Genomic DNA, 26,261 nt, shown 5'->3' on the forward strand with positions numbered 1-26,261 from the left:
AAAAATTAGATATTTCCATCCAAACCAAAGATTAAAATGCTTGATAATACCAAGAGTTGATGACGGTTTGGAGAAACAGTCATTCTCAATGTTATTAATTGGAGAGTTATATGGCAAAATCTCTTTTCGGGCAATTTTATAGCACAATAGGTACTATCTTAATTGACTGACAGCTAAGTGACTCACTGGATTAGCTGAAACACTGCACTCTTGCTATAAAACTTACTGGCCCTTGAATACCCACATCCTAATACTACACCCTAAGCTGCTTGTGCATTTATGTAACATCAGCATCTTATTGCTTACCAGGATTCAGTAATATTTGCTCCCAAATCCATTTATTCTATTTATACTGATTATTGTAATTATTTTAACTAAATGTTATGTACACTTACAATATATGAATATCCAAAGAAAGTTGTTGCTAGGGAAAAATGTTGAAATATTTAGGCTTGACAATAAAGATTAGTTAATGTCAAATTGTATGAAAGTGAGGAAAAAAGTTCTGAAAAAATAAAACTAGGTGAATTCTATACTCAAGTTGCTTCATTATTTTCTTTAATTCTTGATCTCTTTTAAAGAAAAGAAATGCAAATTGGAAAAGAAGTAGTAAAACTGTCACTGTTTGCAAATGACATGGTACTATACATAGAAAATCCTAAAGATACTACCAGAAAACTACTAGACCTCATCAGTTAATTTGGTAAAGTTGCAGGATACAAAATTAATACACAGAAATCTGTTGCATTTCTATACACTAAAAACAAAATAGCAGAAAGAGAAATTAAGTAAACAATCCCACTTACCATTGCATCAAAAAAGAATAAAATACCTAGGAATAAACCTACCTAAGGAGGCAAAAAACCTATACTCCAAAAACTATAAGACACTGATGAAAGAAATTGAAGAGGACACAAACAGATGGAAAGATATACTGTGTTCTTGGATTGGAAGAACCAATATGGTTAAAATGACCATACTAACCAAGGCTATCTATAGATCCAATGCAACCCCTATCAAATGCCCAATGGCATTTTTCACAGAACTAGAACAAAATTTTTAAAATTTGTATGGAAATACAAAAGACCCTGAATAGCCAAAGCAATCTTGAAAAAGAAGAATGGAGCTGGAGGAATCAGGCTCCCTGACTTCAGACTATACTACAAAACTACAGTCATCAAAACAGTATGGCACTGGCAGAATATAGACCAATGGAACAGGATAGAAAGCCCAGAAATAAACCCACACACTTATGGGCAATTAATCTATGGCAAAGGAGGCAAGAATATACAAAACAATGGAGAAAAGATAGTCTCTTCAATAAGTGGTGCTGGGAAAACTGGACAGCTACATGTAAAAAGATGAAATTAGAACACTCCCTAACACCATACACAAAAATAAACTCAAAATGGATTAAAGACCTAAATGTAAGGTCAGACACTATAAAACTCTTAGAGGAAAACATAGGAAGAACACTCTTTGATATAAATTGCAGCAATATTTTTCTGGATCTGTCTCCTAGAATAATGGAAATAAAAACAAAAATAAACAAATGGCTCCTAATTAAACTTAAAAGCTTTTGCGCAGCAAAGGAAACCATAAACAAAATGAAAAGAAAACCTATGGAATGGAGAAAATATTTGCAAACTATGTGATGGAGAAGGGATTGATTTCCAAAATATACAAACAACACATACAGCTCAATAAAAAAAAAACAAACACCCAATCAAAAAAATGGGCGGCAGAAGATGTAAATAGTTATTTCTCCAATGAAGACATAAGATGGTCAATAGGCACATGAAAAAATGCTCAATGTTGTTAATTACTAGAGAAATGCAAATCAAAACTACAATGAGGTATCACCTCATACCAGTCAGAATGACCATCATCAAAAAGTCTACAAATAATAAATGCTGGAGAGGGTGTGGAGAAAAGGGAACTCTCCTGCACTGTTTGTGGGAATGTAAATTGGTACAGCCACTATGGGGAACAGTATGGAGTTTCCTTAAAAAACTAAAAATAGAGTAACCATAAGATCCAGCAATCCCACTCCTGGGCATATATCCAGAGAAACCATACTTTGAAAAGACACATGTGCCCCAGTGTTCACTGCAGCACTATTTAAAATAGCCAGGACATGGAAACAACCTAAATGTCCATCAACAGAGAAATGGATGAAGAAGATGTGGTACATATATACAATGGAATATTACTCAGCCATAAAAAGGAACAAAACTGGTCATTTATAGAGATGTTGATAGACATAGAGAGTATCATACAGACCGAAGTCAGAAAGAGAGAAACAAATATCATATATTAATGCATATATATGGAATCTAGAAAAATGGTATAGATGATCTTATTTGCAAAGCAGAAATAGAGACACAGACATAGAGAACAAATGTATGGATACCAAGGGAGAAAGGGGTGGGGTGGGAGGAACTGGGAGATTGGGATTGACACATATACACTATTGATACTAGATATAAAATAGACAACTAATGAGAACATACGGTATAGCACAGGGAACTCTACTTAATGCACTGTGGTGACCTAAATGGGAAGGAAAATCCAAAAAAAGAGGGGATGTATGTATATGTCATAGCTGATTCATTTGCTCTACCAGCAGAAAGTAACACCACATGGTAAAGCAACTATACTCCAATAAAAATTAACTTAAAAATAATAAAAAAATTTAATAATACAATACCTTATTTGCCTAAAAAAAGAGAAAGAAATCAACTGAAAATTGTAGACTATGAATTATGGTTACACAACATCTTCATTTGGAAGGTAAAAGATATCTCAAACTCAACATGCCCCAATCAAACCCCTGATCTTCCACTCCAAACGCTCATCAAGCCCTTTGCCTCTTAGCTGATGGCAAGTCTGCACTTGTCATCAGGTTGTGTTGAATAGGTCAAATACCCTGAAGTTATCTTTGACTACTCTTGTTTCTCATGTTCTTCTTCCAATATGTCAGGAAATCCAATGATTTTTTAAAACATATTTGAAATACATTCAGAATCTGATCACTTCTCACTCCCTTTACCACTATCGTCCTGGTCTGTCACTACCACCTTTTGCTAGGATTGCTGCCATAGACTCCCAACAAGTCTCCTTGTTCCTACCCTCGACCCCCTGTAGTCTATTCTAGAGAGAGCGAGTAGGAAGATCCCTTTCATCCTTAAGTCATATCATGTCTCTCTCTTTGCTCAGGACATTTCAGTAAGTCTGCATTTCAAACAAAAACCCAGAATCATTAGTACTAATCTGTGATGAGAGAACACAGATATGTATATTTCAAATGAGATAACAAAATAAGGAATATTTTAGCATTCAATGATTCAGGAAATTTTGCCACCCACAGATACTTTCTGAAAGAATTACTCACAAATGTATTCCAGCTGCGTTAAGAAAAAACATCCAAGACAACACGGGATATAAGTAAGAGTTGAGAAATAATAATACTTACAATTAAATGTAGGTAACTATGTATGCCACTTATTTTATGATTAAAAAATATTACTTTACAATTGGAAATAAAATTTTTCGGCAATTTCTAAATGGGAGGTAGGAGATTTGTTGGGAGTAAGTGAAATATGTTAAAGATTTTAACATTTTCTGTGAAATGATATTAATATTCTTTAAACCCTAGCTATTATATAAAAATGTTTAAATATGTGATTTAAAAGGATAAGTGTAACTTCTAGAAGAATATAAATACAATGTATGACTTTTAAAAATCACATGCTAAGAATGAACTAAGAAAATTGAATCTAACAAAAGGAAGGAAAGGGATTAATCCTGAAGTAAAAATGTGTGTTTATAAATTAATGGCAAGACACGGCCCCCGGCTGCCATCTTGGATGCAGTGTCTTTTGTCTCACTTCTACAGACGGCCTGCCTGAGCTGAAGTGGTGGTGGCAGCCATTCGGCACTAGGAACTCTGGTCGGAAGAGCTGGGTGCAAGGCCTCTGCACGTGGCCCCCTGTGAGCAAGGGAAACCTGACTAAGCACAAAGGAAAAAAAAGCCATCTCAGAGCTGTGACTACTTTCAAGGCTATTGTTTTTCTCTGTGGAACACTGCCTTTGGGCAAAACAAAGAAGCAGCAGCTGATTCTAATGTGCAGCGCAGAAGGAGAGACACTGCAAGCCAGCTTCTCCAACTCTGAAGGCACTCAACAGCCGTTGGGCTGACAGGGTCTTGGTGCTCCGGCTGGGTGTCAGGCCCTGACCCTCTGAGGTGTGAGAGCCAAGTTCAGGACACTGGACCACCACAGGCCTCCTGGCCCCACATAATACCAAATCGGTGAGAGCTCTCCCAGAGATCTCCATCTCAATGCTAAGACCCAGCTCCAATCACGACTAGCAAACTCCAGTGGTTGGACACCCACGCCAAACAGCTAGCAAGATGGGAACACAACCCCACCCATTAGCAGAGAGGCTGCCTAAAAATCATATTGAGTTCACAGACACCCCAAAACACACCACCAGATGTGGTCCTGCCCACCAGAAAGGACAAGATCCAACTTATACCACCAGAAACACATGTACTAGTCTACTCCCACCAGGAAGCCCACACAACCCACTGAACCAACCTTAGCCACTGGGGGCAGACACCCAAAAACAACAGGAACTATGAACCTGCAGCCTGCGAAAAAGAGACCTCAAACACAGTAAGTTAAGAAAAATGAGAAGACAGAGAAAACACACAGCAGATGAAGGAGCAAGGTAAAAACCCACCAGACCAAACAAATGAGAGGAAATAGGCAGTCTACCTGAAAAGAATTCAGAGTAATGATAGTAAAATATGATAAAAAAATCTTGGAAACAGAATGGAGAAAATACAAGAACCACTTAACAAGGACCTATAAGAACTAAAGAGCAAACAAATAATGATGAACACCACAATAAATGAAATGAAAAATTCTCTAGAAGGAATCAATAGCAGAATAACTGAGGCAGAAGAACGGATAGTGACCTGGAAGATAAATAGTGGAAAAAACTACTGCAGAGCAGAATAAAGAAAAAAGAATGAAAAGAATTGAGGACAGTCTTAGAGACCTCTGGACAACATTAAATGCACCAACATTCGAATTTATAGGGGTCCCAGAAGAAGAAGAGGAAAAGAAAGGGACTGAGAAAATATTTGAAGAGACCATAGTTGAAAACTTCCCTAATATGGGAAAGGAAATAGTCAATCAAGTCCAGGAAGTACAGAGAGTCCCATACAAGATAAATCCAAGGAGAAACACGCCAAGACACATATTAATCAAACTATCAAGAATTAAATACTAAGAAAAAAATATTAAAAGCAGCAAGGGAAAAACAACAAATAAAATACAAAGGAATCCCCATAAGGTTAAGAGCTGATCTTACAGCAGAAACTCTGCAAGCCAGAAGGTAGTGGCAGGACATATTTAAAGTGATGAAAGGGAAAAACCAACAACCAAGATGACTCTACCCAGCAAGGATCTCATTCAGATTGCACGGAGAAATTAAAACCTTTTCAGACAAGCAAAACCTAAGAGAATTCAGCACCACCAAACCAGCTTTACAACAAATGCTGAAGGAACTTCTCTAGGCAGGAAACACAAGAGAAGGAAAAGTCCTACATAAACAAAACAAAACAAGTATGAAAATGGTAATAGGAACATACATATCGATAATTACCTTAAATGCAAATGGATTAAATGCTCTAACCAAAAGACACACACTGGCTGAATGGATACAAAAACAAGACCCATATATATGTTGTCTACAAGAGACCATTTCAGACCTAAGGAAACATATAGACTGAAAGGGAGGGGATGGAAACAGATATTCATGCAAATGGAAATCAAAAGAAAGGGTGGAGTAGCAATTGTCATATAAGAAAAAAGTACACTTTAACATAAAGACTATTACAAGAGAAAAAGAAGGACACTACATAATGATCAAGGGACCAATCCAAGAAGAAGATATAATAACAATTGTAAATATTTATGCACCCAACATAGCAGTACCTCAATACATAAGGCAAATGCTAACAGCCATAAAAGGGGAATTTGACAGGAGCACAATCATAGTAGGGGACTTTAACACCCCACTTTCACCAATGGACAGATCAAGCAAAATGAAAATAAGTAAGGAAAAACAAGCTTTAAATGACACCTTAAACAAGATGGACTTAATTGATATTTATAGGACATTGTATCCAAAAAAAAACAGAATACACTTTCTTCTCAAGAGCTCATGGAGCATTCTCCAGGATAGATCATATCTTGGGTCACAAATCAAGCCTAGGTAAATTTACGAAAACTGAAATCGTTTCATGTATCTTTTTTGACCACAACACTATGAGACTAGATATCAATTACAGGAAAAGAAACTGTAAAAAATACAAACACATGGAGGCTAAACAAAATAACCAGGAGATCACTGAAGGAATCAAAGACGAAATCAAAAAATACCTAGAAACAAAGGACAATGAAAACATGATGACCCAAAACCTATGGGATGCAGCAAAAGTAGTTCTAAGAGGGAAGTTTATAGCAATACAATCTTACCTCAAGAAACAAGAAACATCTCAAATAAACACCTAAACTTACATCTAAAGTAATTAGAGAAAGAAGAACAAAACCCTAAACTTAGCAGAAGGAAAGAAATCATAACTATCAAATCAGAAATAAATGAAAAGAGATGAAGAAAACAATTACAAAGATCAATAAAACTAAAAGCTGGTTCTTTGAGCAGATAAACAAAATTGATAAACCATTAGCCAGACTCATCAAGAAAAAGAGGAAGAAGATTCAAATCAACATAATTAGAAATGAAAAAGGAGAAGTAACAACTGACACTGCAGAAATACAAAGGATCATGAGAGATTACTACAAGCATCTATATGCCAATAAAATGGACAACCTGGAAGAAATGGACCAATTCTTAGAAAAGCACAACCTTCTGAGACTAAACGAGGAAGAAATAGAAAATATAAACAGACCGATCACAAGCAGTGAAATTGAAACTGTGATTAAAAATCTTCCAACAAACAAAAGCCCAGGACCAGATGGCTTCACAGGTGAATTCTATCAAATATTTAGAGAAGAGCTAACACCCATCCTTCTCCAATTCTTCCAAAAAATAGCAGAGGGAGGAAGACTCCCTAACTCATTCTACAAGACCACAATCACCCTGATACCAAAACCAAAGATGTTACAAAAAAAGAAAACTACAGGCCAATATCACTGATGAACATAGATGCAAAAATCCTCAACAAAATACTAGCAAACAGAATCCAGCAGCACATTAAAAAGATCATACACCATGATCAAGTGGGGTTTATCCCAGGAATGCAAGGATTCTTTAATATGCGCAAATCAATCAATGTGATACACCATATTAACAAATTGAAAGATGAAAACCATATGATAATCTCAATAGATGCAGAAAAAGCTTTTGACAAAATTCAACACCCATTTATGATAAAAACTCTCCAGAAAGTAGTCATAGAGGGAACTTACATCAACATAATAAAGGCCATATATGACAAACCCACAGCCAACATCATTCTCAATGGTAAAAAACTGAAACCATTTCCACTAAGATTAGGAAACAAGGTTGCCCACTCTCATCACTATTATTCAACATAGTTTGGAAGTTTTAGCCACAGCAGTCAGAGAAGAAATGAAATAAAAGGAATCCAACTGGAAAAGAAGAAGTAAAGCTGTCACTGTTTGCAGAGGACATGATACTATATATAGAGCATCCTAAAGATGTTACCAGAAACTACTAGAGCTAATCAATGAATATGGTAAAGTAGCAGGGTACAAAATTAATGCACAGAAATCTCTTGCATTCGTATACACTAATGATGAAAAATCTGAAAGAGAAATTAAGGAAACGCTCCCATTTACCACTGCAACAAAAAGAACAAAATACCTAGGAATAAACCTACCTAAGGAGAAAAAAGACCTATAGCAGAAAACTATAAGACACTGATGAAAGAAATTAAAGATGATACAAACAGATGGAGAGATATACCATACTCTTGGACTGGAAGAATCAACATTGTGAAAATGACTATACTACCCAAAGCAATCTGCAGAGTCAATGCAACCCCTATCAAATTACAAATGGCATTTTTCACAGAACTAGAAGAAAAAATATCACAATTTGTTTGGAGACACAAAAGACCCCGAATAGCCAAAGCAATCTTGAGAAAGTAAAATGGAGCTGGAGGAATCAGGCTGCCAGACTTCAGGCTGTACTACAAAGCTACAGTAATCAAGACAGTATGGTACTGGCACAAAAACAAATATAGATCAATGGAACAGGCTAGAAAGCCCAGAGAGAAACCCATGCACATATAGTCACCTTATGTTTGATAAAGGAGGCAAGAATATACAATGAAGAAAAGACAGCCTCTTCAATAAGTGGTGCTGGGAAAACTGGACAGCTATATGTAAAAGAATGAAATTAGAACACTCCCTAACACCATACACAAAAGCCAACTCAAAATGGATTAAAGACCTAAATGTAAAGCCAGACACTATAAAACTCTTAGAGGAAAATATAGGCAGAACACTCTATGACATAAATCACAGCAAGGTCCTTTTTGACCCACCTCCTAGAGAAATGGAACTAAAAACAAAAATAAACAAATGGGACCTAATGAAACTTAAAAGCTTTTGCACAGCAAAGGAAACCAGAAACAAGATGAAAAGACAACCCTCAAAATGGGAGAAAATATTTACAAATGAAGCAACTGACAAAGGATTAATCTCCAAAATATACAAGCAGCTCATGCAGCTCAATATCAAAAAAACAAACAGCCCAATCCAAAAATGGGCAGAAGACCTAAATAGACATTTCTCCATAGAAGATATACAGATTGCCAACAAACACATGAAAGGATGCTCAACATCACTAATCATTAAAGAAATGCAAATCAAAACTACAGTGAGGTATCACCTTATACCAGTCAGAATGGCCATCATCAAAAAATCTACAAACAATAAATGCTGGAGAGGGTGTGGAGAAAAGGGAATCCTCTTGCATTGTTGGTGGGAATGTAAATTGATACAGCCACTATGGAGAACAGTATGGAGGTTCCTTAAAAAACTAAAAATAGAACTACCATATGACCCAGGAATCCCACTACTAGGCATATACCCTGAGAAAACCATAATTCAAAAAGAGACATGTAGGGCTTCCTTGGTGGCGCAGTGGTTAAGAATCTGCCTGCCAATGCAGGGGATACGGGTTCGAGCCCTGGTCCGGGAAGATGCCACATGCCGCAGAGCAACTAAGCCCGTGCACCACAACTACTGAGCCTGTTCTCTAGAGCCCGTGAGCAACAATTACTGAGCCAACGTGCCACAACTACTGAAGCCCGCGTGCCTAGAGTCCGTGCTCCGCAACAAGAGAAGCCACCGCAATAAGAAGCCCGTGCACTGCAACGAAGAGTAGCCCCCGCTCGCCGCAACTAGAGAAAGCCTGCACCCAGCAACGAAGACCCAACACAGCCAAAAATAAATAAATAAAATAAATAAATTTATTTTAAAAAAGTAAATAAAATAAAATAAAATAAAAAGAGCCATGTACCATAAGTTCATTGCAGCACTATTTACAATAGCCAGGACATGGAAGCAAGCTAAGTGTCCATCGACAGATGTGGCACATATATATAGAATGGAATATTACTCAGCCATAAAAAGAAACGAAATTGAGTTATTTGTAGTGAGGTGGATGGACCTAGAGTCTGTCATACAGAGTGAAGTAAGTCAGAAAGAGAAAAACAAATACCATATGCTAATACATATATATGGAATCTAAAAAAATAAAGAGGTTCTGAAGAACCTAGAGGCAGGACAGGAACAAAAACTCAGATGTAGAGAATGGACTTGAGGACACGGAGAGGGGGGAGGGCAAGCTGAGACGAAGTGAGAGAGTGGCATTGACATATACACACTACCAAATGTAAAATAGATAGCTAGTGGGAAGCAGCCGCATAGCACAGGGAGATCAACTCGGTGCTTTGTGACCACCTAGAGGGGTGGGGTAGGGAGGGTGGAAGGGAGACACAAGAGGGAGGAGATATGGGGATATATGTATATGTATAGCTGATTCACTTTGTTATAAAGCAGAAACTAACACACAATTGTAAAGCAATTATACTCTAATAAAGATGTTAAAATAAATAAATGAATAAGTAAATAAGTAAATAAATAAATAGAAAACCCAAAGAGTCTAATAACCATGACAGACGTTGTATCAGTAATTAAACATTGTCCCAGGTCCAGATGTTCTTATTTGGAAGTTTTACCAAATGCCAAAGGAACATATACCTTAGTCTTGCACAAACTCATTCAGAAAATCAAAATATAGAAATGAAAAAGGAGAACATCTGCCCATTAATTTACGAGGCTAATAAAATCCCAATATGAAAGCCAGACAAGAACGTTTAAAGAAGGGGAAATTATAGCTGAGTCTTACCCACGAATACAGATCCAAATATTGTAAATAATCTATTAGCAAACCTAATGCAGTAATTTATAAAAAAAGATAACATAATGGACAAATTGGATTTTCACAGGAATAAGGTTGAACACTAGAATATCTATTAATAAAATTCAGCACTTTAACGAATAAAAAAGAACACCTAAATTGATGCAGAAAAATCATTTGATATGATTTAATAGTCACTTATGATTAAGAACTCAGAGCAAACTAGTACAGGAGGAACTTTTCTAACCTAATAAGGAGTATTTACATAAACCCTACAGCAGAAAAACAAAAGCAAAAACATACTTAATAGATGAATATTCAAAACCTAGAGCAAGACAATGATGTTCTCAAAAACTGTATTGGAAGTCCTAGTCGGCAAAGAAAATGAAAAGTATAATTACTGGAATGAGAAACAAAACAAAGAAAAGCACAGTTTAAGATATTAGCTTGGTACATCTGTTGTGTGCCTTAATTTTGAAAAATCATCTCATGACTTTAAAATGTGTGTTCCCGTGTATGCATATATGTGTGCACACAACCTGTTTCCCCAATTATTCTATAAGACCATGTTCGTCCTCTCTATTTTTCTGTATCCCTTAGACTAAAACAATTCTATACAAATAATAAATACTGAATATACATTAACCAGTATTGAAAAATAATTAAAAGTCCTCATTATTAATAAGAAGAGAAAGCAAAATTTTAAGTTAGCAATGGAATAAGGATCTGGGAAGAAAAAAAAATCACTGATTCCTAGAGGCCTCAGTTTGCTGGGAACCTGACTGCATGTGTCACTCAGCTGCCCTACTTTTGAGTCTTCCCTAGATCAAGTGGAGTTACCACAAACCAGCATGCGGAATGTCATGTTTTGTAGTTCCTACTTTAAATCTTTCAGAGGCTGTTTTATTGGAGTCTAAATGAATCAAATGTAATTTAATAATATCCCCACTAGATCCAACGGGATAGGGAATGACGTCTGTCTTCCTCAGGGAGATAGTTTCAATGCCTATCACAGTGCCTGGCACACACGTTCAACTTGGTGAGCTGAATTGAATCTATAGTATCACACAAATGTTTTTATCAAGTTGAACCACCCAGCTTAGGCTATAAGAACTAAAAACTAGGTAACTAACAAACTAAGCTAAGACAACTAACTAAACAAACTATCTAAGTTGGTTACCTGAATCCAACATTAGAGTGAAGAGCAATGTTCCAATGTTCACAGCGCAGACGTTGCAAATTCATTGGATTATGAAAGACCAACAGTAAAGAGTTATCTTGGGTGTGGTAATAAGAATCAATACACCTGTATTGCTCATTGGCTTCTTGAAGAACCTGAAAATCAAAACAATCCATTGTTGTGTCTTTTTTTCCCAAGAGAAAGGTCTCCTGCTAGGGCATTTTCTCTGCCCCCTTCTTTTTTCTCCACTTATCTCCATGATGTTAGTCAAGGTGAGAGCATAGATGGCAGACGTTTTCAGGAGCATTTTAGCAACTTTTAAAGAAAAACAAATCCTAGGCTCCAGGCATAGAGGCATTTGCTCAAGTGTTCTTCATTAACGCTGGGAGATAATAATTAAGTCTAGGAGTTATTTATTTAACGTTTTCCATGCCTTCATATAGATCATCTCATTTTGTCATCATAAAAGCCCCAGATAAATAGGTATGATTATTTTTTCCATTTCAAAATATTAAAAGCTGCATTTTTCAGCATCAGTTGTGGCCAAGAGGGGATAAGATACTTGTCCAAGAATATGGAGTCCCTAAGTTCTGGTGCCAGGGCTCATACCAGTCTTTCGGCTCTACATGTCACATTTCACACTCCACACAGTGCTCTCCACTACACCACGCTGTAGTACAGAGACATGCTGTGAGTGGTCCTCTTGATACATATTGTTTCTACACAACTTCTATCCCTGGCCCTTTCCAAAACATTCTATCTTCAGCATTGCAATTGCAGCCACAGAGGGGCAGAGTAGGCAGCTCGCTGTCCTGTTGCCTTTTCCTTATGCCAATCAACATAAAGAAATATGTGCATAGGGAAAGCAATTAGACAGCTGTGGGTTTTTGTTTTTGTTTTCCTTGTCCATATCAATTCGGTGGCAGCAGCTTTCTGTTCTCTACCTTTTGGATGATCTGAAGGCATGGAATTGCGTATTAGGTCAGGAAAGGACTGCTTTACTTTTGCTTTCAATTTTACACTGGTAGCATAACGAAAATGATACATGTACTTCCCCAATCTAGTCCCTTCTATGAGTGTCTTTATGAAGTGGAATTTAAATTTTTACATCTGTTCCCTGAGAGCCAACACAAGAAACACACATGTGGTAAATATTTTTGCGTTAAAAAAATTTTGCTATGTGGGGTGCTATCCATTACTTTACTTTTTTGGCAAATTCCTTTCATATTTTAAGTCCAAAAAACAAATATTTTTATTTCTGATGAACGTGTATTCTTCCTTGTATTAGAGAGCTCCACAATCTTTGTGTTTTCACATTTACTTTGACTGCTGGGGTAGACATCTATTAAGTATGTTTTTGTTTTTGTTTTTTTGCTGTAGGGTTTATGTAACCTAATACTCCTCATTAGGTCAGAAAAGTTCCTCCTGTTACTAGTTTGCTCTGAGTTCTTAATCATTAGTGACTATTAAATCATATCAAATGATTTTTCTGCATCAATTTAGGTGCTCTTTTTTATTCTTTAATCTGTTAAAGTGTTAAATTTTATTAATAGATATTCTAGTGTTCAACCTTACATTCCTGTGAAAATCCAAATTGTACATTATGTTATATATATATATATTTTATAAATTACTGCATTTGGTTTGCTAATAGCACTAAGTTTCTCAGAGCTGTAGTTGTTCTTAATATTTGATAAGCTTTCATACAATGTATTTCCTGTCGTTTTTAGAAACTTGGCCACAACACTGTAAATCAACTATACTCCAATAAAATAAATTTTAAAAACTTGGCTTTTACCTATTATTCTGCATTAATATTGTTGTTCTCATTAACTACTTTTTTCATTAAAAATGAAGACCTACTATGTGCCAGGCACCATGTAGGTTCTAGAAAAACAAAATGAACAAGATAGGTAAGATTCTTCTCCAAAATCTGATTAAGATTTTTATAGAGAATTCTGGAGTTCAGAGATGTGTGTCTAAGAAGATGAAATTGATGGAACATCTGATATGGACAGAATGGATTGGCATGGACCAAGAGTGGAGCAGGCTGATGACTAGGAGGATATTACAGTAGATGGAGAGGATGGTACTTGAATTAAAGTAGCAGCAGTGGAGATGGTGAAGAGCTTGAAGATATATTTTGAGGTTATACCCTCGAAACTTGATGGATCAGACATGCAGGACAAAGGAAAAGCTCAAGTAAGGAATGACTTAGCCTTTTGGCTTGATGGTGACATTTTCTGAGATGGATGAGGGGAGAAACATGCTTAAGGTGGGAATATTATCTGCTTCATGTGGGACACTAAATATTTAAGAGGCCTATCAGAAATTCAAGTGGAATTTAGAGGTAGGTACACTAATGTGGAGCTCAAGATAGAGATAATTTGGAAGATAAAATTTTATGAGTCATTAGGGTTAGACATATATAATAGATGAAATCATTAAAAGAATGTTTACAGAGGAAAGAAGACAATTCAGGACTGAGACTTGAGGCATTTCAATATTTAGATATTAGGTGGAGGAGAAGTATTCAACAAAATTCCAAATGGAGCACTGAGGAGGAATCCAGTATGGTGTCTTGGAAACCAAGAGTGAAGAGTGTTTCACAGGGAATTGATCAGCTTTGTGATGAAAAGGTCAAGGAAGATGAACAGAGGTAAGTGTTCATTTAGGTTTGGCAGGACAATTATGTGTGACCTTGAAAAGTGAAGCTTCATGGAGTGGGAAGGACAGAGCTAAATTGAAATAAAGTCTGAAGTGAACTTCCAGTTAAAAATGGAAGATTAAACACATGTACTCTTTAACCCCTCAGTAAAGGAACTGTAAAAATTTTGAGTTTTAATATCATGAAGTTGAAGGCCACAGAAGAGGAGACAAAAGCAACAGCATTTTAGAAGCTAGAAAGCAGAAGGATAAGTGGTAACTGATTTAGCAGAACATGGAAAGCCAAATCCTAAGAGTAGTTTTAAGAGAGACCAGACGGAACTTTATTTGTGTGCAGAAATACAGAAAGGCTCAAGAAATGGCAGAGTGAGGTACCTCTGAAAGTGGAGTGAAAGTGGCATTGAAAATAGGAAGATTAAAGTCTTTTAAGAAGCCTCAATAGTTCTGAGCAGCCGGGGGACTGTCCATCTCCCACCTCAGCAGAAGGGAGGATTATTACCAACAGAAGGTGACCCTGTGGATTCTAAGAAGAGGGACCCTAGCCACCACTGAAGGGGACCTATACCACAGAAAAAAGAGAATTCTGTAAAAGTCTAAATTGGCATGGTCCAAGAGAAATATAAGGTAATCCACAAATGTGAGCCATGTGTGTAATATAAAATTTTATAGTAGCCATATTTTAAAAGTTAAAAAAAGGTAAAATTATAACTGTATATTTTATTTAACCTAATATGTCAAAAATATATTATCATTTCAATATGTAATCAATGTAAAAATTGCTAATGAAATGTATCACCTTCTTTTTCAACTAAATCCTTGAAATCTGGTGTGCATAGCGTTTATATAGCTATACTTATGTAGTGTATAGCCTACTTAGAGCCCATCTCACTTTAACTCGCAACATTTCAAGTACTCAGAAGCTACATGTGACTAGTGGTTACCACATTGTACAACGCAGATCTGGAGGCTGAGTGGGAAGACACCTTAAACTCTTTCCCTCTATCACTCAGCTCCTAAAACCCTACTGGTAAGTTATATCTTGAAGACAGGAGATTAGATTTTTCTTTTTTTCCTGGAGACTCTAGATGGCCCAAGAGTACAGAACTCAATATATCAACACTGATGGGTCTCCCAAGAAAACCCCCCAGCCAAATCACCCAACAACGAAGTCCGGTTATTGACAACTTCCCCCCACCCTGACCTCAGGTAGCACTTCCTATCATATTTTTAGTATCTCATTATTAATATGAACAAAGAGGCAAATATCACTAGATATTATTCTCCAATATGAAAAATGAAGATCTCCCCTCCTCTCCCCAAAAAACAAGAAATTCAAAAAAAAATTTGAGGAAAAGAGACAATGCAGGGAGAAGACACTATGACTTCAAAGGACTTTAATATCCTCATAGAGACAAGAGAAGATATGGTACCAGAGAATGTGAACAGTATGCTCTATAAAGGTAATTTTTAATTATAAATAGAACTTTAGGAAATTAACATTATAACAACAGACACAGAAGATGCAATAGAAAAATTGAATGAAAGCAGAGCCATATTTCCAGAATAAGAAGAAAAGGTGTTGTAAACTAGGAGGTAAAAGGTAAAGAAACTGGAAGTTCAGTCCAGGAAGTCCAACACCAGAATAACAGGAGTTTCAGGAAGAAAGACTAAAGAAAACAGAGGGGAGATGATTATTAGAGTGATGATTGTATAACATTTCCCAGAATATAAAGACAGGAGCCTCTGGATTATACTGGGCTCCCCAGTACAATATGAGGAATAGAACCACACACCAAGGCACATCAACAGGAAATCTAGAACACTGGAACAAAGGGAAAATCTTAAAAACCTCACAGAGAGAAGAAAAAAAACAAAAACAAAAACCAGACTCAAGTGATCAGGAATCAGAATTTCATTGTTTTTTCTCAAGGACAATCTGGAAAGGTAAAAGACTATTGAGGAATGCCTTCAAAATGTCAAAGGAAAATATTTTTTAACTTAGCATTTTATATAAAGCCAAACTGGCAGTCAAATGTAAGGATAGAATTAAGATACTTTCAAACATCCAATGCCTCAAAAATCTATGGAAGCAACTTGAAGAGACGGTCCCCTACAAGAAGAGAGTAACCCAAGAGAGAGGACAACATGGGATTCAGAGGACAGAGTATCTAACTGGAAATAGAGGCAAAGGATGTGGCCATGATAGTGAAGGGAGATCGCAGGACCACAGCTGTGCAGCAGGCTTTCTCTGAAAAGTGGTAGAATTTTCTTTGCTGCTCTGTAGCTTCTGGCAGTAGCCATCAATCCTTGGCGTATTTTGGCTTACATCTGCATCATTCTAATCTCCGCCTCTCTGGTCACAAAATATTCTCCCTGTGTGTCTTTGTCTTTACTTGGTATTTTCTTCTTCTTACAAGGACGTCAGTCATATTTGATTAGAGCTCACCATAATGCCCTCATCCTAACTTGATTACATCTTTTAGACACCCTAATTCCAAATAAGGTAACACTTTTAGGTCCTGGGTGTAAGGATTCTAAAAAATCCTTTCAGGGACACTGTTCAACACATAACAATCCACACTGCGGCCTCTCAAATTCATATCCTCCCCATATGTAAAATATATTCACCCAATCCCAATATCCCTCAAAGTTTTAACCCTTTCCAGCATCAACTCTAAGGCCCAAATTTTATCTAAATATCTTCTAAATCAGTTATGGGTGAGACTCAGTTCCTGGTCCCTCCTTGGGCAAAATTCCTATTCATGTGTGACCCTGTGAACCCAGAAGACAAGTAGAGAGCAAGCAGAGGTTGAGAGCACACAGGAAAGGCATTGCTTAGACAACAAAACTGATAGAATACCTGTTAGGTTTGAATGTATTGAGAGGAGATTTACTCTTTGGTAGAGAATTTGGGGGGTAGTAATGATAAATGCATAACAAACTAAACAAATGAAAAGGAAATGTAATCATAGAATACTATACAGTTCAGTTGTGAATAGTTTTTATATAATTGAAATAAGGTAAATCTTGAAATCTAACCAAAAATTATCATATAGTTAACAGTGTTGGAGAATGGCAAGGAGAAATGCTGCTGTGAGTGTAGGAGTGTATGAGTGAGTGTATGTGCATTTGCATGTGTGTGTGTATGTGTCTGAGTGTGTGTTATATGCGGGGTGGGCAAGCTGTTTTCTCAAGAAGCAGTTAATTGATGATGATGCCCCAAACTAAAACTAAGACTAAATATACTTGTTATTTAGAGACAATTAACTAACAAAAGAAACAGGTAAATACCTTGAAGATTTTTACCTCTGGGAATTTTGGCATGGGAGTGGGAGGGAGCTTCTATTTTTCGTAAGACTCTTTATACAATTTTTTGGCTTTAAAAATATGTGGATGACTATGGAGAACAGTACGGAGGTTCCTTAAAAAACTAAAAATAGAACTACCATATGATCCAGCAATCCCACTACTGGGCATATACCCTGAGAAAACCATAATTCGAAAAGAGTCATGTACCACAATGTTCATTGCAGCTCTATTTCCAATAGCCAGGACATGGAAGCAACCTTAGTGTCCATCAACAGATGAATGGATAAAGAAGATGTGGCACATATATACAATGGAACATTACTCAGCCATAAAAAGAAATGAAATTGAGTTATTTGTAGTGAGGTGGATGGACCTAGAGTCTGTCATACAGAGTGAAGTAAGTCAGAAAGAGAAAACAAATACCGTATGCTAACACATATATATGGAATCTAAAAAAAAAAAAAAAAGGTTCTGAAGAACCTAGGGGCAGGACAGGAATAAAGACGCAGACGTAGAGAATGGATTTGAGGACACGGGGAGGGGGAAGGGTAAGCTGAGACGAAGTGAGAGAGTGGCATGGACATATATACACTACCAAATATAAAACAGATAGCTAGTGGGAAGCAGCTGCATAGCACAGGGAGATCAGCTCGGTGCTTTGTGACCACATAGAGGGGTGGGATAGGGAGGGTGGGAGGGAGACACAAGAGGGAGGAGATATGGGGATATATGTATAGCTAATTCACTTTGTTATAAAGCAGAAAGTAACACACCACTGTAAAGCAATTATACTCCAATAAAGATGTTAAAAAAATATGTGGATGTAAAACTTTGATAAAAGTAAAACTGAAATTAAAAAGATAAAACAAAAGAGTACAGGTTTTTGCATAAAACGTAAAAGCAACAAAAAGAGTTCATTTTAGCGTTACTCATTTTTTGGCATAGTGGTTAAGGGCACAAGTTCTGGGGCCGGATTTCTTGGGTTCGTATCTTGCTTCTCTCACTCATCAGCCATGTGACCTTGGACAAAAGTTACTGTTGGTCAAGGTGCCTCAGTTTCCTACTATTTAAATAGTTTCTACTTCACAGGATTACTGAAGAGATTAAATAAGCTAATAATACATATTAATCATTGACTAGCATATGGTAAGTGCTCAGTAAATGTTAGCTATCACAGCTTCCATTGACCTGTTAATTGTATCAGAAAATACCTTGAAACGTTGTGAAAACTGAAGAGAACTGACAGGCAATATGGGGAAAAATAAGGTTGCTTCCCAATGTCTTACTTTTATTACTATGTTTTTTAAAAAAAAAAAATGTGCAACAGTCATGCATATATTTTTTTTTCCCTTAAAAGACTTTATAAAAAACATCCTTTTAGAAAGTATATTTTAAACTATTTTGGGCATGCAAAGCTCAATCTGGGATTAAACTTACTTTATAGGTGAAGTAAATGGGAATATTGATCTGAACTAGATCTGAGAGTGACCTAGAAGTGAACTGTTCTAAATCACACCATGCCTCTCCAGACCCATCTGACCGTCTTCCAGAGACTCACAGACCATTAATACCTGAAGCAGAACTTTTGGCTTGAAATGTTCAGTAAAACTCCAGTCCATTAGATTGCGTTGCTGCATTTTCTTTATGTCCTGTAACTCTGCTTCCACAGTCATCTTCTTGGGTTTCTAAAAAATCATAGGAATCCAATTTCAGCCTTAATTTGTTTAAGTCCAAATGGAGCCCTCTTGGACTCCATCAACTAACCAGCATGCACTCCATCTAATTGGGGAAATCTGCATATGTATAAATCCATATGGCAACACTTTAAGAGAACTGCTGCCAGAAAGAGTATGCCTTTGACTTTTTTTTTCATGGGCAACATAATCTAAATATTTTTATTGTTAGGTTATACTCTTCTGAGTCCTGTTAGCAATTATAGGCAGGTTTTCTGAACTCACTTCAAGACAGCATTAGTTCTACATGGCTGTATGGTCAGCAGGTGTTCGTGACGTTGCCAAGCCACACTGTCTAGAGAGGAGCATGGAGCCTGGAAGTTTTGCTTGAGCGGCTGGTGAAATTAACTCCTTTCTCTCCAGCTGGAGCTGGTCAGGGGATGTCTGAATAGTCCTTTCTCCTCTAGCATCAGCATTCTCCTGCTAAGTTTCTCTCTCTCTCCTTTTTTTAGTTCATGGTTTTCTCAGATCATCTTACTTGCATCTACACGTTTAGAATAATAATTTCCTACCTTTTCAAGAGGATCAGCATTTGTGACCGCTTTATCTTTGATCTCATTGTTCATGGTCTGCTCTGTAAATCAAAGACACCAACATCCAGTTGTGTTTGGGCTTTGTTCTCATTTTAGTCAACGTTGTGCATTTTTGTTGCCATATGATCTAGGTTTCTGTGCTGAAAAGGTAATTCCTAAAAGGCATGTTTCATGCCTCCAAAAAGGTGTCTGTGTCAATAATTCTAAACCAGTGTCTACCTAGAAAATTTATGCTAAGTCCGTTGAAAAGAACCCAGCTTCCTATACAATACATTCCTAAATCATGTTAGATAGTCTGCCTTCAGACTGTATGGCTCAGTTCTAACAATGTACCTTTACCTTACAAGCTGCAAATATTTACTGATTAAACTATGTCACCTGCTCACTACACACTGTTGTATCTTGTCATGCTGGCAACTATCACAAAGGCTTTTCAAACTTCTTGGTCATATCTTATGGGTGACAGACTAGGACAGGGGCAGGGGAGGTATGGAAAGGATAACTACCAGATAAAGGCAACTCCTACCAGAAAAAATAATACTATACACCATCCTGTAAAGCTTTTTTTCCATTCATTAATCATTTATTAATTTTAAACCCATTTAGTGGGCATCTGCAGATTTATAGAGTTTTTAAAAGTTAAATGAATAAAATGAATCGGGAGCTGGACTCCACAGCCCCATACCATGGACCAATGTGAGTCATGCACATTAGTTCTCCCTGTGACCAAACAGTAGACTTATACGATAATTGGGATTGTGATATCCTTCTTGAGTACCGAGCAAACAGCCATATAAATGGACAGAGAGGAAACAGAATCATGCTGTTGATTTCTGAATCACCATGCTTCAGTAATTACTAAAGTTAACAAATGTTACGTAGAAGAGTTCCAGGATATATGTTTCACACGGATAGACATCTTTACTGTGACTGTCTCAGAGTTTGTAATGGCTCTTGTGACTGTGAATCTCTACAAAGCAACGGAAATACATAGCATAGCATATTCCAAATTTGACCCAAGTAATAGAGTAAGGGGATGAATCTTGTAACATACCTGTCATTCTGCTGAATAACAGCCAGCCAGACTTTTTAGCACCCTTAGAATAATAGCAAATTAATCCCTACAAAGTCATATATGAAATGACTCCAGCTTAACTCTCCAGTCACATCTCCTTCCACTCTCCCTTGCTCATTCCACACCAGACTCACTGGCTTGCTTGTTGTGTCTTGAAGTTTTTGAACTTGCTTTTCTCTGTCTGGCATGCTTTGCCTTAGACAGTCATCTGTTTCAAACCCTTACTTCATTCACATTGCTGCTCAAATGTCACCTCCTCAAGAGACTTCTGCTTCTTACCCTGCTTTAGTTTTGATCATGGTGTTTATCAGTGCCTAATAATATTTGTTTATGTCTGTCTCTCCATATCAAATGTGAATTCCTGGAGAATAAGAACTTTATCTTATTTCCCCTAACTGTATTCTGAGCAACCAACACATGGTAGGAACTCAGTAAATATATATGTTTTTTGATCGAATGAGAGAAATCTATACCATATCCTGAAACTGGAAATAAATATAGAGCCATATAGAGAGAGCAGAAAGGTGGAAGAAATCCTACAACAAAAGCTTATTTGGGGGTAAGCATAAGATTTAAGTTTTCATTCTGTGACAAAGAGAACCATATCTGGGCTTCTAGAGGGAGTAGTTAATTACGTCTAAGCAGGATAGGCCAATGTTTTCCTTGCTTTTAGGAGCATAGCTACATATATTTTTGCTACTAGTTCCACCTTGCCTTGGGCTGGTGAGGGTGACAGCATGAATGTTCCATTTTGAGTTAGAAGAAAACTATAAAGACAATTCAGTATTTATATAAATACAGCCACTCAAGAGGAAACTCAGGCCAACTATAACTCTAAATAGACCATGATGTCCCATGTGTCCTTGAAGCAATTGATATGAAATCTGTGGAATAAAAATTATTCTATTCTGTGGGCTGCCAGATTTCCGGGAGATTTGATATTCCCTCTTGCGTCTAAGGATCCAGCAGAAAAAAGTCTCCAGTTTAAAAAATATGTTCTAAAAATTTGTGCACCAGTTATTTCGTCAAAGGAAAGAACATTCTAAGACTAATCTAAACTCTCTATTTAATAGTAAAGCAAGAGTCATTTTTTCTTTCTTCCTGATTTCTTCCTTCAACCGCATAATCCCTTGACAGTGTGATTCAGTAGTTTTTGACACATCTGGAAAGGGATGCATTCTCATCCCTTTGAAAAACAACTTTCCTAATCTGTTTTACTTTAGAGATAACAAGATCCCTCTGCAAAGCAGTTACTTTATTAAAAAAACACCCAACAAGCATAAAGGACACATCTAAACCTATAGCCTCACAGTTATCAACTCTCAGGTTTTTCATAAATATCCAATAGGCCCTGTCAAGTTCAAAAACAGTCTCAGATGGATGTTTGGTTGAGAAAAGCACAAATACTCACGCCCTTCATGTCCAGGAACAGGCTTTTATATATCTGATGTTAAGGTGGTTGTGCAGGAAATACATGAACAATTTCTGCTTTGTTTAAAGAGATCTAAAGCCGATGCTTTAGAAATGTGACTCAGGGTTAGGGGAAAAAGCAAAAAAAAAAAAAAAAAAAAAAAATTTAGCAACAACAAACAAAAATTCCCTTACATATAACAGCTGCAGTGAGGCACCAAGGCTCAGCTGCCCTCCCCCACCCAAATGTAACAGTTTCTTGATGTAGGCCAGCCTACACCCTGTAGAATCCCTTACAGGCCAACCCTTACAGGGTTCAGCTCTCAGGATTGCTCGGCCTCTAGGATACATTGTCCATCACAGCATTTTCAGTCTTGATGATTTAGGGAGCTGCTGTAGACATTCACTTTGCACCAGGATTCAGAACACCAACTTATGTGGTTTGACCACCAGGTGGCAAAAGTTGCCTGAGAAAAAACTATATACCAACTGCTCTAAAAAAAAAAAATTAAAAAAGCAAAATAAAACAAAAAACAACCCTCAGGCCTTATATCTCTCCTGGCTTATACTGGCTCTACATTAACTCAAAATGACTTCTTTGGAACTTCCTTGGTGGTCCAGTGGCTAAGACTCTGCACTCCCAGTGCAGGGGGCCCAGGTTCGATCCCTGGTCAGGAAACTAGATCCCACATGCTGCAACTATGAGTTCGCATGCCCCAACTAAAGATCCTGCATGCCGCAAGGAAGATCACAAATGCCGCAAGGAAGATCCTGCATGCCACAACTAAGATCAGGTGCAGCCAAATAAATAAATAAATAAAGTATTTAAAAGAAAAAATGACTTCTGTGTCATACATGTACATTCCCATAGGATTCACTAATGCCATAACATCTCAGGCTAACTTATTTGGTTTAATTTTTTGTGAGCTAGGCTAATAGGTAAGGGTATTTAGAACAGAGAAATAGGGAACCAGCCCTAATGGTAAGGAACCAGCCTTAGGAAGACCCGAAGGCAACAAAATCAGGTTAAGTATTACCATGAAGAAGAGACTATGAATATGGCTAAACTATCAGATGCATCACAAGGAATTTCTGGAACTGAGGAAGCCACAAGACACAGTGGAGGAAGCACTGATTTGGAGTTAGATAGTCCTCTTTGGAATCCTGACTTCCTGCTTGTATGTGGTTGAAAAAGTTACTTAACCACTCTGAGTCTTTGTTTCCTTGTCTTCAGAATTAGGCTAATAGTAACTTCCTCATAGGCTTGATGTTTATATAAAGTATTAGTTAATATATGTAAAATAGCACAGTGCTTGGAATATAGCAGGCAATATTAAATAAATGTTATCTCCCTCCCTCCTCTGTCCCCCTCATCCTCACTTAGCTGCTCTGCTAACAGGCAAGGAGATTTTCCCTAATTCCACTCCATTGATGACTTTCTCATCTACCCTCATTTAAGTAAATGAAAATGGTAAGATGACCATTTAGTCAATACTGACTTAACACCTATTCTTCTGTGACACTGACCATTTTTTAATGCTTTTTAAAATTATGAAATATAACAACACAGAAAAGTACAAACAACATAAATGCTTGGTATAATGAATAATGATAAAGAAAAGTCCCAGCACTCCAGACATCTTATGCATGTTCTTTCACAATCACACTTCTTTATTAAACTTTCATATTATTCCTGATTTTTTTTTGTGGATTATTTTGGGTTTTCTACATACACACTATTTACAAATAATAACAGTTTTGTTTCTTCCTTTTCAACCTTTACAATATTATCTTTTTCTTGCCTTACTGAGTTGGCTAGCATCTCCAGTGTAATCTTAAATATGAGTGTTTATAGTGGATAGCCTCCTGATCCAGGGAAATCTTTCAACTTTTCATCTTGATATATAATGTTTATTATAGTAATTTAAAAAATAACATTTGTAAGGTAGAGAAATTTTCTTTCTATTGCTAGTTTGTTAAATTGACTTCATAAATTGCTGTAGAATTTTAAGTGCTTTTTCTACATCTATTGAGATTATATTTTTCTTACTGTGTTAATTGATAAATGGTGTTGATTTTACAATGTATGTTTTTTCCTTCAATCTTGTATAAAAACTTATACTTGATTATTATCATTTTGTATATTGCTAGATCAGTTTGCTTATGTTTTATTCAGGATTTTGGCCTATATGTTCATGAATAACTTTGATTTATAATTTTCTTTTATCGTACTATCCTTGACAGTTTTATTATAAGGCTGATGTTAGTTTCATAAAATGAGTGGGAGAGAATATCCCTTCTATAGTTCCTGGAATTAATTTTTGTTAAGATTAGAACTGTTTCTTTTTTTGAGTGTTGAATATCACTAGCCAATGACATTATTTGGGTTTAGCATGCCCTATTTGGGAAGATTTTAAATTATTGATTTAATTTATTTAAATAGTTACAAGACTATTCAGGTTCTCTATTTCTTCTTGAGTGAATGTTAGTAAGTTATACTCTTCTAGTAATTTGCTCATTTCATTTTTAGACTTAGTGGAATAAAGTTGTTTATATCCTTTTACTGTCTTTTAAATTTCTATAGTATTAAAAGGAAGCCCATTTCTTTATTCCTAATGATTTTTATTCCTGATACAGCTTTATTTCTAATATGGCTATTCATGCTTCTTTTTGTGATCAGCCTTTTGTAAAAAAAATTCTCAATTTAAAAAATCTTTTCAAAGAACTGAACTTTTTCATTTTATTTGCTCTACCTATTGCATCTATATTTTCCATAATTTCTTTGTGGTTTGAGAGCACACTCTGTAGTTTTGATCTGGGAAAATTTGTTTTAGGACTTGTTTTCTGATGTAGTATATGATTAATATTTTTAAGATAAACATACTTATGACCTCTAAGAAGCTATAGTATTAAGGAGGCCTTAATATAGGAATATATGAATAATGGTAGTAAATAGTAGGAAATGATAACTGATGCCATAAAGGAAGCATAGATTAATTATGACCATGGGAATGGTAAGGGAGGCATTTCCTGGTGAACACATGTAACAAAGCTTCATGGAGGTGCCATTCAAGCCTAATAATAATCAAAGAGAGAACTCTCGTTGGAGGGTATTGTGGGGAAAAGTCACAGAGATTGAAAAGAGCAGGCTGCCTAGAGGAAATAGGGCCTAATTCTGTTTGGCTAGAGCATAGGATAAGTGAGCAAAAGGGAAAAAGTAGAAAGGGTTTGGGAAAAGTAATTTGGTACTGCTGAAGAAGCACGTAAAGCAGGCCAAGAAGTTGGGTTCTATATTGCAGGTAGCAGGGAGCCACTGAAGGTTAGAAGCAGGGTCATAACAGAAGTGTATTTTAAGTAATTAATCTGACAGTTGTGTGTAAGATAGCTCAATAAAAATTTAGCCTAATATTCTTCTATGCTTCTATACCTCCTAATATAACAATATTTATTATGCTTTATTCTAGAATGAGAGTAACTGCCTAAGCCATGAGGAGGAGGGAAGGGAACTGATGTTCATTGAGCACTGATTTTGTACCAAGCTCTGCACTGGGCAGTTCATTATGTTACTGCAGGTAATTTTTAATAATTTTTGCAAATAATCACAATAGCCTTGTGAAATACTAATGATGAAAGTTTTAATTATGTTCACTGTACTACATTTATGAAGGTAAGAGTGGACTAAGAGGCTTTATGATATTTTGGAAAATAAAGGGTTGAAATAATGAGGACTTACTCTACAAATAATAAATGCTGGAGAGGGTGTGGAGAAAAGGGAACCCTCCTACACTGTTGGTGGGAATGGAAATTGGTACACCCACTATGGAGAACAGTATGGAGGTTCCTTAAAAAACGAAAAATAGAGC

General features: G+C 36.5%; 1 protein-coding gene across 1 annotated transcript in view; it reads right to left on the bottom strand.

Annotated features, from left to right (window-relative positions):
* The window catches only part of SPAG17 (sperm associated antigen 17), a 222,063-nt gene that overhangs the window by 106,416 nt on the left and 89,386 nt on the right, over window positions 1-26,261 (bottom strand). The window contains 3 exon segments of the mRNA XM_036865025.1: window positions 11,672-11,826; window positions 19,219-19,332; window positions 19,893-19,954. Of these exon segments, the coding sequence (XP_036720920.1) occupies window positions 11,672-11,826; window positions 19,219-19,332; window positions 19,893-19,954 (331 nt within the window).

This window comes from Balaenoptera musculus, chromosome 1 (assembly GCF_009873245.2).
Source record: "Balaenoptera musculus isolate JJ_BM4_2016_0621 chromosome 1, mBalMus1.pri.v3, whole genome shotgun sequence".
NCBI classification, from domain to species: domain Eukaryota; kingdom Metazoa; phylum Chordata; class Mammalia; order Artiodactyla; family Balaenopteridae; genus Balaenoptera; species Balaenoptera musculus.